Here is a 17,585-nt window from a genome sequence, read left to right on the forward strand (position 1 = left end):
ACAAATCTTAGCCTCCCTTATTCAACCGATGATTCCATTTATGGTATCAAGGTGAATAAAAGCCATTGCCTAACAGGTGAATTCCACTTATCTATACTTGAACTTGAATTTTTAAAGCACTTGGATTTGAGTAACAATAACTTCAAATCTATACACTTGTTGGATTGTGAAAACATGTTAGTGGTTAACACCTCTGGTGGAAGTGGAAATTCATCCAATCTTGAATATATTGATTTGTCAAGTAATGAGATCCTTGTGATTGATGATTTTAGATGGCTTCTTCATCTATCATCATTAGAATATCTTAATTTGAATTTCATTGATCTTCATAAGCAAACTCAATGGCTTCAAATATTGACTATGCTTCCTTCACTTTCTGAGTTACATTTGAGAGGTTGTTTACTTGCAAGTGTTAGCCCATCTCTTGATTATGCCAATTTCACTTCACTAGAATATCTTGATCTTTCTGGCAATGATTTCCGGTCTGAGTTACCCAATTGGTTGTTCAATCTAAGTGGCCTCTCTTATCTTATTCTTAAGGATAATCAATTCCATGGCCAAATACCCACTACTTTATTGAATCTTGAAAACCTGTATTACTTGAGATTGGAGCATAACTTGTTCAATGGGACAATTCCAATTTGGTTAGGCCAACATGGAAACCTACAATTTCTTGATTTGGGTTTCAATTTATTCACTGGTCCTATTCCTACAACTTTGGGAAATTTGTCATCTTTAGTAGTCTTTGATGCCACCTCAAATCATCTGAACGGTAGCCTTCCTGAAACTTTTGGGCAACTCTCAAATTTGGAGATTTTTGGTGTTGGAGAAAATCCTCTGTCTGGTGTTGTGTCCTATAGAAATTTTGCCAACCTCTCAAAGTTACAACATTTGTGGTTGGGTTCACCCTCCTTTATCTTTGATTTTGATCCTCACTGGATTCCTCCTTTTCAACTTGAACTTCTTACGTTGGAATATGTGGATGTCAAACTTCTTCCATGGTTGTACACACAAACAAATCTTAGCTTTCTAACAATTGGTAGCTCCTCATTCACTCTTGAATCTCAGGACAAGTTTTGGAGTTGGGCAGCACAGCTTCATGGTCTCTCTTTATTCAACAATTCCATGTATTGGGACATGTCTAATGTGTTGTTGAACTCCAAATCCATATGGCTGAAAGGAAATGGTTTGAATGGTGGCCTTCCTCAGTTAACTTCAAATGTGAGATTTCTTGAGATGTCATTCAACAATTTATCTGGGTTTCTTTCTCCTCTCTTGTGTCATAAGATGAAGGGAGGAAATAATCTAAAATACTTTAGTATCCATCACAATTATTTATCAGGAAAGCTCACTCATTGCTGGGCAAATTGGAAATCATTGATTCATTTTGATGTTGGGTACAATAATCTAACAGGCATGATTCCTCATTCAATGGGTACACTGTCTAATCTTTTGTCGTTGAATCTTGAAAACAACAAGTTGCATGGAGAGATACCTCAGTCACTGAAAAGTTGCCAAAAGCTCATGATCCTAAATCTTGGTGAAAATAAATTTTCTGGGTGCATACCGAATTGGATAGGACAACATATGAAAGCCCTCCTATTGAGATCAAATGAATTTGGCAATGATATTCCTCTACAAATATGTCAGCTTTCTTCTCTAATAGTGCTAGATATTGCAAATAATAGATTATCAGGAACAATACCCCATTGCCTATATAATATAACATCCATGGTTTTCAGTAAGACTTTGACAGGTGAAACAATCGGTATTTCTGACCAAAATGCAGATGTCAATTATTTGTTCTTACTCCCGTTGGTCATAAAAGGCAATAAATTAAATTATAGAGAATATATGAATGTTATTGACCTTTCAACCAACCATTTTTCTGGAAAAATACCTTTGGAATTATTTAGGCTCACTGGAATACAGTCCCTGAACTTGTCACAAAATGAGTTATGGGGAACCATACCAAAAGAAATTGGCAACTTGAAACAATTGGAATCCCTTGATTTCTCAAATAACAAGCTTTCAGGGGAAATTCCTCAGAGCATGTCTGATTTGTCTTTTCTTGGTTACTTGAATCTCTCATTCAATAATTTCCAAGGCCAAATTCCATCAGAGGCTCAGTTTCAGAGATTTACAGCACAAAGTTATATAGGCAATCCTGAACTTTGTGGAAGTCCACTTGCAAAGAATTGTACCCATGATGAAGCACCCAACAACACAAAATTGATGAGAAAAGATGAAAATGGATCGGACCTATTGGATGGGCTTTATATGGGCATGGGAGTTGGATTTGCAATTAGCTTCTGGCTAGTTTGTGGCTCCCTTTTTTGCATTAGAGCATGGAGACATGCTTACTTCAAATTTCTTGATGACATGAAAGACCAACTTTATGTGAAGATGATCCTATATTGCACTCCTTCAATTGAAATGTAGCAACTTGGTAGGCAAAACAAGTTTATTTATGTGTTTAAATGAGTCCTACAAATTTTAAAACTATTTATCACAGTAAATGCTTTACTTTTATTCTTTTGAAATACGTAGTTATTGAGTTAAAAAGTTATTATACTAAACACCCATTTTAATCCATAAAAAATAGTAAGCTATAAATTAGCTTGTACTGCACAAAGTAAGAAAAAAAATGCATTGATTCAGTTCATAAATTATAAAAATTGATATAAAAATTTTTAAATAATTTTTAATGTAATAAAAAGGTTAAATCACTATTTACTTTATTTGAAAGACCAAGTGAATATTAGTTTAACTTATATAATTCAGAAAATTAAATTAAAGTCAAATTATTAAAGATGTTCTCCGTTTTTTCATATTAATATGAGTGAGCAGAGTGTCTTTAACATAAATAAAAAGAAAATCTCACAGAATTTTAAATCAAACATAAAGTTTCAAAGTCCTTGCATTTTCTTTATTCTTCAAAAAAGAATAATGAATTGATGCAAATGCCAGACGTATTCCTGATAATTCAATTAATGCATCATAATTATTTTATAATATTTTTTTTTCAAAAGGAAACAAGAAAATATGAAAATTGTGATTAAACGTACCATTAATATAGGGCCTTCATTTGGTTTACAAACTCAATTTTCTCATTAATTTAATTTTTCAGATCAAAAGCCTAAAAAGTAGGTCGTTATGGGGTTCTTTATCCTTCACAACTAGAAATCGTAAGCGAACAACCCAGGCTAGAGTCAACCTACGCCGAAGATAATTACAATTAGTTATACAATTAACCATGTTAACAAAATTGCTTTAAATAATTAACAATAAAACATTATTCTTTTATAATAAAGAATTTTGATATATAATACACATTTCATATGATATTTATCGTATTGCCTAAAATCACTGTAACTAGGTAAAATTATTTGTCATGATTCTCAAAAAACTCGATACGTTTTGTTTGACCAAAAAAAAACTATTGATAATGCTTTATAATGATTCGTTCTAACATTTCTCTGCATTGAAAGTATCCAGTATTTGCAACATAATTATAAAATTTTAAAGATTTTAATTTTTAAAGTTAAATTATAAATTTAATCATTATACTTGATACATTTTTTAATTTATTTTTTATATATTAAAAAATATTATAATTTAGTTGAGTAAGTATTTTTGAATTAGTCATTTTCATTTGTAAATAGTCAATAATATTAAATAAAAAGAATTATAATGTAATATAACACTCATATAATAATTAAAATGTAAATTTTTAATTATTAAAATTAATTTATAAATAAATATTAATTATTGAAAATAAATATATATTTAAATAATTATAATTTTAAAAAAATATATTAAATCAAATTTAGGTGAAAAATTTGTGATAAATTAATATTATTTTGATAATATACTTAATTCTTGATTAATAAAAAATTTTACTTTTTTGCGTAAATTTTTTATTAAATTAGAATTGACTTTAAGTATCCTAAAGTATGAAGTTATTAATGAAAAAAATGAATTTATTATAATAAATTTATAAAAACATAATAAATAATTTTTATTTTAACAAAATTTTATTATAATTAGATGCTTAAACTCAATTCTAATAGTTAAAAGTTAAAATTTTTTATTACATTTTTAAAGAAATAAGTAAATCAATATTAATATTTTTATTTATGTAAATTTTTATTAAATATTTAAAAATATTTTTTATTTAAGAATATAAAACTATGTTAGATATATAAGTTCATTATTTTTTTATTTATGGACATAGGTACTCATTTTTTTTAAACAAGTTCATCATTTTTTTATTATTATAATATACATTTAATCCTTATAATTTATACTTACTTCTAAATTAATTTCTATGATTAAAAATATATTTTAATTCTAATACAAATATTTCTTTAACGTCTCTTTTATTTAACATCACCGTCACATTTATAAATGACAAGATTAATTTTAAAAAAATTAGTCATATAAGAATTAAATTATATTTTTATTTCATGTAATGACCAAATTAAAAAAATTAATCAAATATACTTTTAAAGATTTTTCATTAATAAAAGTTATAAATGACAACTAAGCAATGTATGGATAACTTTTTAATTTTTAATCTTTGTATACATAACTTCTTATTTTTCAAATTAATCAAATATGGTCTTATTACTATGGATTTATTTTACACAAAATTCAGTGTTTATCATTTTCTACTCAAAATCATCGCAATTTGAGTTGATTTAATTATTTTAAGTTTTTTTTACACAAAACTTATCTACAAAAATAGTAAATTTTATTAAAGGAACTCAACATTTTTCTCTATAAATCCAAATCTCATATCATTATTCTTTTTTAAAAAAATATCATTAATTTTTATTAAATATCTGACTTCTAAAATTATACAATAATTTGATATCACATCATCATTAACACCCACACAAATATTTGGATACAAAATAATATTTTGAAGCTTGTAGGCAGACAAAAGTTGATAATAAGATTAAATTGTTTAAGAAATTTATATTAAAGATAAATACTGTAATATTACGCAAATTTATAAAATAGTCAAGAAAAAAATATTAAGAAGAAATTAGTAAAATTCATTTGAATGTTTTGGTTATAAGATGATTTTAGAAATTATTATTCTAAAATATTATTATAATATTAAACTACTATAAATATGATAGTAAAAAATATTTATAAATAAACATAAAATCATATTGTTAAGAACGATATGAGAAAACTATTAATTTTCTTTTCTTTATAAAAAATTAATGTCTTATTTAAATTTTTTTATTATCATTTACAACTATTTAACTAATACATTTTAACTATCTTACTCATCAATGATTAAGTAGATCTCTTAGTCTATCCTTCAATTTTTTATGTTTCAACATTGTAGAAAAATAAATTCATAAATTTTTTTTTATCTTAATATTTGGATTTTATGAGATGTGACATTTTTACCGTTTAAGTGCATATTATGTCAAGGTTAAAACTTTGAAAGGCTAAATTGATATAAAATAGATATTAGTAGCCAATGTGATACGAAATAAAGACGTTGGCAGATGTAGTGTCTGTCTTTTGAAAGAGATTATCCATTGGATGTAATTTAGATGCAATGTTCTTTTTCTTTCCCAATTCCAAAGCATCAAATATCAGGCAAAAAAGTTGAGCATTAACATTTTGCCCTGTGGGCATCAGAAATCGAAACGTGAAACATGAATTTGTATACTTTCTAATTTTTTTTTCTGTTAATTTTAAATTACGTGGAACTGAGTTGAGAATATTCATGATTACTCAATTAAGTTAATTCATGAAAACTTTAATTGATAGTGCACTTGATTCGTAATGAAATAAAAGGTAGACATTTATACAAGATAAAAGCTACTGTAGATCAAATCAAGTTTTCCGAAAGATTTTGAAAGTAATTGGCTTCATAATGTCTCATTTTAATACAAAAACACTTTAACCTATGATCTTCTGCACGTTACCAAAATCACTTGCCAAGCAAAACCCTTCAGTCTGAACATTGTTGTTGTTGTTTCATTTTTCCTGTGCCATCATCACTTGAAAGTTGAAGCAATACATAAATGAATGAATAAAGTTTGTATAAACACATTATTATTGGTTTAAACGCCTAACTGGTTTAACCTTTTATAGCATATGCATAGGTAGTTTCTACTTGCTAAAAGTGGAGTTGGAAATAGTTAGAAAGGGAAGGAAGAATCATACCCTATACTTGACAGGTTTTGGCTTTGTTTCTTTGTCCGCTTGATTCATACCTGATTTTCTAGCATTCACTACTTTCTCCACCATTTTGCTTCCCTTAAAATGTGCTCTACTTTCATTAGTGCTTGCTGCTAGAGTGAATGATTCTCTGTGTGTCCTCAAATTTTTCTGGGTTCTGTCTAACCGTTTCAAACTACCATTAACCATGCTTGGAGATGGTGACCTTGATGGTTTACATGCTCTTGGAGTTGGATCTTGATTATGAAGCAGTAAAATAGTAGATGCTCGAGCCGTGCTTCTCCCTCGTGTGGTGGAACTTGACCTTTGATCTGTCCTTAGATTTGGCGGTGCCTCATTTGAGAGTTCAAACATATTGGCTACAACCCTTGATTTCACTACTGGAGAAACACCTCTAGCTCTTGGCTTTCTCTGTGGTTCGTTTGTTTCTATGTTTTTCTTGGTATTCACAGCACAGAAATCAGCATTGTTGGTTTTCATTTGAGGAGTGGATTTAGTGTTGCTGGCAGCATCATGTTCAATTTTGACATTGTTGCTCTTGTTGGTGATGACAGGTTGTGTATCTTTTTGTTGTTCATTTATTTTCTTAATGATGCTTGGTCTCTCTCTGTAATTACTTGGGGTTATTGATCTCATAGGAAGTTTTGCTTTCGTTGGGTTTGTATGATTTGGTTTTCCAGCAATTGCTTTGGGTTTTGGTGCTTCAAAATCACTGGCAAACTGTGGCAAAACCAACTTTGTGTAATCAATCAATTTGAACTTGAGAGGAACATGCACACCAGAGCAGTACACTCAAATTTTTAATTTAATATCTGTTACTCGTAATTTTATAGTTTTTAATAAATTTCAATAAATAAATGACTTATGATAAATTTCAACAAATAAAAGATTTTAAGATGTTAAATTTTTTGTTTGTTTACTTCTCTGCTAATTAGTAATCAGTTTAGGGTTTTTTTTTTATCTGATCAAATTTCAATAAATTTAAATATTTATTTCATTTGATCAAATAATATTATATTTTGCAAATTTAAAATCATACTTATATTATTTGATCAGAAATATAAAAAATAACAGTTAAAATAAAAGAAAATAGTAGTATTATATTATATTACTCTTATATTGATTCAACATATAATTATTTCTTCAAGAAAAATAACTTTTTCGTTGTTTTCTTTTATATTTTTCTCATACTAAACAACATAAAATTCCTTTATTTTCTCAAAATATCTCCCTGTTTTTATTTTCTTTCTCAAACCAAAACAGAGTATTAGAGATCATCAACACCTTAATTAGAGATCAGGTATAATTCACCTAATTTCTGTACACAATATTAAATTGAAAATGAATATAAAAGAAGTTGGGTGACGTACTCTTGAGAAAGGCTGAGATATCGGTATCTCCTTTTGAAGGACAAGTTGAGTGCTGGGTTCCATTTCAAGAGATGGAAACAGAGGAGTTGCAGGTGGCGTTTTTAACCTATATTTGCACAAAGTTATTTTCTTAATTAATTTGAGAACTCAAATAACAATGATTCACAACTTACCAATCATAGTCATTTTTGTTTGTTTCCAGAAACTCAAGTCCATTTTCTTTCTTCCCTGAAGGAATTCTATAGAGTGAAAACTTTCCTGAAATAGCAATTTTCTCCCGTTAGTTCTGAACACTGACCCTAAGCAAAAATGAATTTTGTATAAATGTAAGGAGAAAGAATAAGAAAAATAATAATTTGTATATACTAAGAAAAGTAGAATATGATTGATGAGAAGGTGAAGGTACCAGTGGCAGCATGAGTGTCACATTCATATTCTTCAGAAACAGCGTGCAAGAGGCTAGAGATGCGCTCATTCTGCCGCTTCCGCAATTCCCTGAAAAGCGTGAGATCCTCGTCTCGCTCCATGCCTTCCTTCACATGTCGCTGCATCATCACACTCCCCATATTCTTTGTTCCTTATAATAAAAATAAATAAATAACATAATTTTTTAACTTTAAATTAAACCCCTTACCCAGGCTTTGTAGATTCCATTTCTTGTGTTGAAGGGATGCATAGTCTTGCAAACGACAAAAAACAATTCGATATTTTACGTCAAAACCGGAATTAGTGCCACGTGGAGTTGTAGCCGGCTATTTCATTTGTTTTCTGTGTATATATAATGATGTGATCGTTATTAGAAAACATTGTTACTTCCTTTAGAATAAGTCTAAACCGGACGAGGCCTCACGCTAGAAGAATTTTTAACTTTATTTTTATTCTTTTAAATATTTTTACAAAAAATATTAGAAATTGTAAAAGGTTATTTTCACTGCTTCTTGTGTGAAAAATTTAAAAAAGACAAAATAACATAACGAGCAAACAAAGGAAAATAACAATCTTTCAAAGGGGTTAAGTTAAAAATATTGGATTTGGTTTTTACAAAGGTGACATTAAATATTTAAAATGAGAAAAATGAAAAAGTAAGAAATAAAAAATAAATACCTAGTTTAAGTGACAAACAACTTGATATTATTTAAGTAAAATATCATATTTATATACTTGTACATGCAAAAAAAAATAAAATTGTAACATATTCACCTACCATATTTAAACATGCGACCCATCAAACTGGATAGAAAAAAATAAAATAAAATAAAATGCAATGCATTTACTTTCACCATAATCTTCTAGCCCAAATCTAGAGCATAATGGATTAGCTTGATCCTAATTTAGGAATTTGCTTTAAATAATGCTAACCACGGTAAGGTTTCAAAATTTCCGAATATCCTGCGAATATTTCTCACATCTCTCGTGTGATTAAAAGCACACAGACGTTGGCGTGCAACTCACCTGCACCTAATTTCTATAAATCGCATTTTTCTTTCTGATTATTTAACCATTTTTTTAAAATTAATTCGACTGGTATAAAAGATTAAACTCTTTTTCTCATTTCAAAAGAATTGTTTTAGAAAAAAAGTCTGACACAAATTCTAGAGCTATGGAATGAGCTTTAACCCAAAGACTAGCCTCAAGTAATCCGTCTAACTCTGTCTCTATACTAATTAAAAAAATTAATTAAGTCTTAAATTGATTAACTCAAAATATATAGATTAGGGTAAGAATATCTATAGTTAGTCCTCACTTCAAAATCATACCAAAAAAAAAAAAAAAAACTATCATTCTAAAATCTTAAGTAAACATAAATCTTCATTTAGATATGCATTTGTTAATTATTTTTTTTCCTTCCCTATCATTATTTTTCATTTTATGCATAACAAACTAAATACATTTTAAATAGTATATTATTATTAATTTTATACATATAAAGTTAATTATTTAAGAAAATTTTATTCTTAAATATTTAAAATTAATCTTAAAAATTAAGGACAATAAAAATTTACAACCTAATGAAATTTAAGTATAAATTTATATTTATTTGAATATTTTAGTCATAATTATTAGAATTTTAACATATTTTTAAATTTTTGCTTATCTATTGTTGAAAAAATGTACTTTATTATTTATTACTTTAAAATAGAAAAAATTAAATTAAAATATTAAAAAATATTTTAATTTGGTCTTATTATTATTTAATTTTGAAAACATATTATTGATATTAAGAGTGACATGTAATTTTTACAAATTAAAAAAATTTTGACTGAAGAAATCGTTTAAGTATACATTAATAATTTTATTTTGTTCATAAAATCGTGACTCAACCTTAGTTTTGTGGGCTTTTTAGTCAATAAAACTTTGGATTTATTAAATTTTTTAGTCCTAATACACATGAGTTCAAAATAAAGTTAGATTAATTAGACATTTTAACACCAGACACAACTATTTTTAAAAACACAAAATCAAGATTTTATCAAAATGCAACTTTTTTTGAATAATATTATTTGGTTCTGATAACAATTGTTTATTTACAGAGTTTTTAGAACTAAGACAGAATGCGTTTAAGATAGTATTACTAGAGAACTAACGTAAAATCCTCACTATTTTGTAATTAACTAGATTTTAAAAATTTCACATGTGCTAGTAATTTTAAAAAAGAACTATAGTATGAAATTAATAACTATTCTTAACTTGATAGGTGATATGAAACTTTAAATTTAGTCCTTATCTATGATAAATATTTGGAAAGGAAAGGAAGGATATGGACTTCAATTAGAAGCCAAGTTGGAATCAAATTTCTCTGTGTATTCGAGTGGAAGCAAAGTGCAAGGTTATCCAAATTTATGCAATTGTGAAATTTTTGACTAATGTAAAGGATTAGATGTAACCTAGGGTCAAATGGGGTGAATTAGTACAAATTTAATTTGCATGTTCATTTTTCTAACTCCACACTTAATATTTCTCAAAAGAGCTTTTTTAAGAAAATTTATAAAAATCTTTTGAAAATATATTTGACCAATCTTCTTTTGTTTTCAGCTTCTTTACTTTACCCACCATTCAAAATTTGTCATTCCAAGCCATATGTATGGCAGTTTGTCAAAAAATCACCATTATTTTCTACCATGGTGCTGCCATAGTTATTATTTGGCCACAATGCTTCAGACTTGATTAATATAAAAGGGACTTAAAGTGTTACCATTGAACAACAAATAATTTTCATTTTCTCAATAACTCATCTCTTTTAAATAATACTATTTTTAAATATAAATATAACAAAAGTAACGTGACGTTGTTACAGCAAGAAAGTTTCAAGGATCTTTCTTGCTAGCTTACAAATCTCTTCTTTGATCCTTGTATTCCCTTTTCTCACAACATTGCTTTTAGGAAGAATCCCAAAGTGTCCAATGCTGAAATGATTATGACCACAAGCCTCAAGCAAACCCTAAACCTTCATTTCCAGATGTAAACAAATCCCTTTATCATATTCATATGTACTCAATGGTAATTTTGTCTGGACCTTTATATATACTCATATTCATATATATAATACTATGGTAGAAAAAAATATCTCAGGCCACATGAATATCAAAGCACAATGAATAATTGCCGTTTTTTGTTGTTGTTTGAAACAAAGATTGAGATGAACAATTGTGAAACTATTTAATGTATTTTAATGAAGCTTTTTCATTATTTTCTTTCCAAAAACATTATATATTTACACAACACCTAGCTTTTTTTCATTATTCTTCCAATGTTAGCACTTTTTTCTTAGTTTACCCACCACTAGATACCAAGCGTTTTTTGCTTCTTGGATTAGCTCCCACCGAAATACCCAAATAGATAGAAGGTGGCCTCATTGATTTGCAATTTAGAAGAAATGTACATATTTACACAACACTTGATGATTTGAAATAGTTCCCGGTTTGATTTGCAATATGTTCCTTAAGGTCAACTCTCTACAATAAATATAAATATCATATTATCTACAAACTATAGGTGCAATATAAAGACCTTATCTCTAATAAATATTTTTGATGAATTTTGATTGCTAATAAGATTTTAAAAGTAAATGTGTATATATATATATAAACTTATTTTACTCTTGGTTACTTAAAAATGAAAAATAAATTAAGACACGGTGAAGAGAGAAAATATTTTTTGCATGCAAATAAGAAACTTATAGCTAAAGAAAATATTTTTACATTTTTAGTTTGTAGAATGTGAACCAAGAATATATAATAATAATAATAATAATAATAATAATAATAATAAAGGTTAATGAAAAATGTTTTCCTATCATTTTAAAATTTGATATTAAAATTTAAAAACTAAAGATTATAAAAAAATTGAAATCTAAACCATAAAGCAGAAAATTAATTGTAATTTTTAAAACTTAAAACTAAACTTCACCCAAACCAGTCCTAATTTTTTTATTTTGGTTTATCTAGGCATAATTGCAGCACAAAAAATTTAAAACAAATAAGGCATAAAAGTAAACATTTTACTTTCGAACAATTGACAATGACACAAAATAAATATTTTTAAAAAAATTGAATTAAAATAGAAATATATCCACAATAATATACTTCTTTAAAAATTGAGCACAAATTAATATATTAATTTTTGGTTTATTACCCTATTTTATTTTTCTCTATTTGGGCACAAATATTTTTTTTTTATATTAATAATAATTATAGGCTTGTTGGGATTTATTAAAAAAACTATTAAGGTAAAACTATAGCACTTCACTACAATTGTTCCATGTGCTATTCACAAAAATTTTAGTCTATTGCAATCAAATGTCTTTAATCTCTGTCTGCTATCCAAAATCAAGTGTAAGCTATGAAGTTTCTTAAAAATAGAAATGGATTTTAAATTAAAAAAATTAGTAAATAAAATGGATTAAAAAAGATGTGTAAATTACACACTTTCTTAATGCCATGATTATTCTTTTTACACACATCTTTGTTAATTCTGTTCTAAATTATCTTAAATTTTTTCTATTTTTTAAATTTGAAGTTTATTTTTAAGAGTCTCATCTTTAAAGTTTATGGTTATTAACATAGATTTATTATTGACATTTAATTCAAATATTTTTTTGACATATACAATAAAAGTGTTATTTTTAAAAAATATTATATTGTAAAGTTATTTAATTTTGATAAATATTTATCATTTTAGTACTTAATAAAATACTATTCCTAATTAAAGATTTAAGTCAATTTTTTTAAAAATTTATTATTTAAAATAATTCATTATTATTATTATTATTATTATTATTATTATTGTACATAATTATTTAAAAAATATAAAATTTTATTGCTTAATTATTAAATTACATGTATATTTACTGTAAAATAAAACATTTGTGCATAGATAGACTACTAAAATATATTGTGAAGTTTTTAATTTAAGATTTTATTAAGATGAATACACGGAGTCAAAATTAAGAAAACAAAATCTTGCCTATCTCAGAGTTTTATACAAAATCACGCGTAATCTATCCACTTCTAGGAAAGTATTTTACCCAATGATGTTGGGAATCAATACATGCACTTTGGAATTGGTTGTAATTAACAATTCTAGAAACAATCCATGTATGATTTTGGATTTTAGGATAGAATAAAAATCTAAATATTTCTATGATTCGATTGTGATTTAATAATTTTGATTGTTAGCAGTAAAGTTTTATGTGTATGAATATATGAAACAATTATATTTTACTCTCGATTAACGAAAATGAAAAACACATTAGACACATTTTCTCACAAAATGCATATATAATATTCTAAAAAACAATTTTGCATAATTTTACTTATTAGAATGTGAACGGAAAAATATATAATAGATGTCGATTATTATGTATGAATATTTTACTTTTGTCATTTTAGAACTTGTTCAATTAACAACAAAATAATAATAATAATAACAAAAAAAAAAATGATCTGGGAAGAAATACTATGTCTCGCCACTTGGTTTGAAACTTTCTCAATCAACATATACAAGAAATATTGCTGCTTATATATATATATATATATATATATATATATAGGAACTCTCTCATCTATCAGGTAAATACAATTGTCTCTAATTCTATGTCGTTTCTGATGAGACAAGCTTGGGCTGCCATCAATTTTGCTGCGACGTCACTCTAAAGTATGACCCGATGGTTTAGTTTGGATTCGACTATGAACGAAGAGTCGAAGAGAAACTCATACTCGTCAATATGATTCCAATAATTACGTAATATTATGTGGAATACTGACTTGAAATATATTTCTATGAAATTGTCAAATTCTTTTCATCTTCATGTATTTGAAAATTGTCAAGTTTGATCTCTATTCTGTATTTTTTTTAGATTTTTTTCCCATTTTTTCCCTCTTCTAGATCATGCTAGACTATAAAATATAATTTTCAAAATTATTTCTTGACTTTTTCTCTCAAAGTGTGTCCGAGACTTATTGTTTATCTTCTTCTTGTTTCTACATATGCCTTGAATTAAAAAAAATGATTTTAATAGAATTTTACTGGCTGTCTGATATTATAATTTTATTAGAATCAATGTCTTTTGATTTTAAACAATTTATTGTCATACTTTCTTCTTCAATTTAAAAGTCATATTTTAAATTTATTTTTATTGATGAAATAGAATATTCGTTATTTATAATAAAATTATCTTTATTTTCCATATTTTTATTTTATAAACTGTACTTAAATTTAAAAATATCTGTAGTGTGTGAAAAAGTTGCGGTTTGTTTTTGCAAATATCTCGCGTGCTAAATTAGTTGGAGTTTGATTTTAATAATAATTTAAAAAGAACAAATTTTCTATATTTTCCATTAATTCTAACAATTCGTTCTTTCTTTTATTCTGAAAACGAAGTTATGTCTCCTGTTTCTGCACCATCAATCTTGGCTTCATCCATCTGCAAAAAGAAACCAAGAGGAAAGTGGATATATGCCAATTGTCCTGGCATGAAGAGTTCCCTGGTCATTTTAAGGATGTTATGTAAAAGATTTATGTGTTTCAATTTCGTGCAGAAACAATTGAAAATTATATGTATATATCTAACTCAAAGGAAAAAAAATAGCAGAATCATTAGAATTGCATTAATTAAGTTCTTCTCTCTATATTTATACCTTTCTTTCGTACAAAGTTAAACAATCAAGTCTCATTCTCACACAAGGGAGTGTCTTCTGCCTTCAAACATTCAACATTATTTTTATCCCCAGGCAGCACCTCCTTCCTGATATACAAACTCTCGCTCTTGGCTTTTGTCTTCAATTCCTCTGCCAGCAGCACAAGAATCAAGGATTTTGTCTAAGGATATGAAATCGGAGTGGTAACTCAATCTTTGATTTTAGTTATATATGCAGATCTATTCCTTGTTTTTGTCACTTTTGTATTTTCTTCAATCCCATTGCCCTTTTGATATTTTCTCTCTTGGATCTCCCAATTTTTTTTTACAAAACCCAGTTGACAAACCCTGGATTATTTATATATTTTTTAGTCTAGATACTTGATTCCTCTTTCCCTTCAACTTACCCTAAAATGACCTAATTTTGAAGAAAAATAAGCATAAAAAATATTTTCACAGTTGATAAGCTAGTTAGCTATATAAAAATCCTGCGCAAAGTGTGATGGTAAAAGGGAAGCAATTTTTATTAGGGTGGTTTCATTTTAAATTGCAAAAACGCACACACGAAAAAAGGTAATAAAATAAAGAAGGAAAGGAAAAAAGAGTGTGTAGCGTAAAATAATGAATTGTACCATAAAATAATAGATTTGGCCATCTAACACACATTAACTGAACACTTCTCCTTTCTTTATAACATTTATTGTATTATTATTTTACAATATAGTGGTAACAAACATGGTGAATGCATCACAGAAATTAATGGTGGTGTGAGAGAGAAAGAAGAGGAGAGGAAGAGGAGAAAGAAGTGACCATGGCATCCTCAAATTCACCATGTGCAGCATGCAAGTTCTTGCGCCGCAAATGCCAACCCGAGTGTGCATTTGCACCATACTTTCCACCTGACCAACCTCAAAAGTTTGCAAATGTTCATAGAATTTTCGGGGCAAGCAATGTCACAAAGCTTCTCAATGACTTGCACCCTCACCAACGTGAAGATGCGGTTAATTCCCTTGCTTATGAAGCTGAGATGAGACTCCGTGACCCTGTTTATGGTTGTGTAGGAGTCATATCACTCCTTCAACACCAACTTCGCCAGCTTCAAATGGACCTTTATTGTGCCAAATCAGAACTCTCTAGGTACCAAAATTTGAGCATCACCACCAACCATAGCCTCATTGCTTCTGAGTCTGCGGCCACAGCCTACCACCACCACCAGAACACGACCGGTAGTGGCCTTGGCCGTGACCATCACTATCACCATCACCACCACCATCAGTTCTTTCCAAGGGAACAATACCAACAACAAGTGGTTAGAAGCTTTGATGCAGGGAACAACTATGATGCAAGTCTCTTGGCCATGAACATATCAGCTAGCTTAGGGCAACTCAACCACCTTCAACATCAAAGTGCTGCCGGTGGCGGCGATGACCGCCGCACCGCCAACCGCTCCTAGGGTTTCATGGGGTGACATATTTAATGCAATATATAGGTAATTAATTAAACTTCTTTCTTCCTCTATTTCAGCTACGATGGTTCATTTAATTTTGGTTTATTATCGTCATCGTCATCCCTGATATCACATAAATGCATATTTTGTCACTCACAATGTTGTATAAATATGGACTCATAACGTTGCCAGATTCTTCAATTCTATACATATAATGTAAGCAATTTGTCATGTGCTGCCCTTAAGTTAATTTGAATACATCACTCTATAATTAATGTGTCGTTTAAATCTAGAAATGTCAATCTTGCTATTAATTTCCGTTAATCCGGTGCATATGTTTATATAGTACAAATTAGTTTTAACAATATTTAAAATATTTTAGTGCTATATATGTAGAGATCAGAAATATATACCATATTAATTATGTGAGAAATAAGATCGTAGAAAGAGTTAATCATGAATATACAAGATTATATTAATATTAAGTATTCTTAATCATTTATATATAAAAAATTATTTCTTTTTCTCTCTCACGTTCATATTTAAATATGACTAGATACACTTCCTTTAAATAACTTCAAGGATTTCATTATGATACATATTGCTTTCTGTTTTAAGGAGTTTTGACAATGCTTGCTGGAGAAAAGAAATCGAACCCGCAATCTTCAATTTTGATGAACAAATACAGACTAATATACAGTCAAAGCTCGAGTTACATTTAAAATATTTCTTTATATCATTACAAAGCATGCATCTATACAAAATATGACGTCAATATAAAGCAGCTGGCCATTATTTCATTAATGGGTTTTTACCGAGGGAATAAAACAAGATGGAGGATTCCTCCACAGAAAGATTATCATTATTAATTAGCACAGTTTATTCTCTTCTTTTAATCAGTAAATGTGGTACTGTTTTGGTCAATTTTACGAATATTTGTGGTCAAACAGCTTGACATAGAATTAGCACTGCACAACTGCACAAGAATAGTTGTTTATTCTTCTCCTTATTATTTTATTAGTCATAGATTAAATTTTTATTTTGATTCATCCGATTGTAAAATTCAATTATTTAATTCTTAGTTTAGCAAAATGTTTAATTTTTGAGGATCTTTATTTTATTTTTTAATAAAATAATAATGACAATGAATAAAATGAATGTTTTTTTTTTATAAAACTAAAGATTAAAATGACTTGTGCTTATTATTTCAGAAATTAAAACGAAGATTTACTCGTTAATTATATGTTTGATAATTTAAATTTTTTCATTACGCATTACACCGTTGAATTATTAGATACGAGAAAGAGATGATTAGACTTTGCTGTAAAACAGAACTGCATTTATAGCAGTTGCTTCAAGTTGCTTCTGAGTAAAACTACTCCATACAATGAGTCACCCTACGTTTAATTCTGAATGCCAT

General features: G+C 27.8%; 1 protein-coding gene and 1 pseudogene across 1 annotated transcript; one reads left to right on the top strand and one right to left on the bottom strand.

Moving 5' to 3' along the window:
* Positions 1–347: 347 nt before the first annotated feature.
* Positions 348–8,149, bottom strand: LOC113866142 (annotated as a pseudogene).
* A 7,380-nt stretch (positions 8,150–15,529) lies between these two features.
* LOC113865741 (protein ASYMMETRIC LEAVES 2) lies at positions 15,530–16,171 on the top strand. The gene has a single exon (XM_027500470.1). It carries the CDS (start codon positions 15,530–15,532, stop codon positions 16,169–16,171), a length of 642 nt encoding a protein of 213 aa, XP_027356271.1.
* The last annotated feature ends 1,414 nt before the right edge of the window (positions 16,172–17,585 follow it).

This window comes from Abrus precatorius, unplaced genomic scaffold, assembly GCF_003935025.1.
Source record: "Abrus precatorius isolate BTA unplaced genomic scaffold, Abrus_2018 Scaffold4, whole genome shotgun sequence".
In the NCBI taxonomy this organism is placed as follows: domain Eukaryota; kingdom Viridiplantae; phylum Streptophyta; class Magnoliopsida; order Fabales; family Fabaceae; genus Abrus; species Abrus precatorius.

Coding starts and splice junctions, on each gene's coding strand:
- LOC113865741 (XM_027500470.1), top strand. CDS start 15,530: ATGGCATCCTCAAATTCACCATGTGCAGCATGCAAGTTCTTGCGCCGC.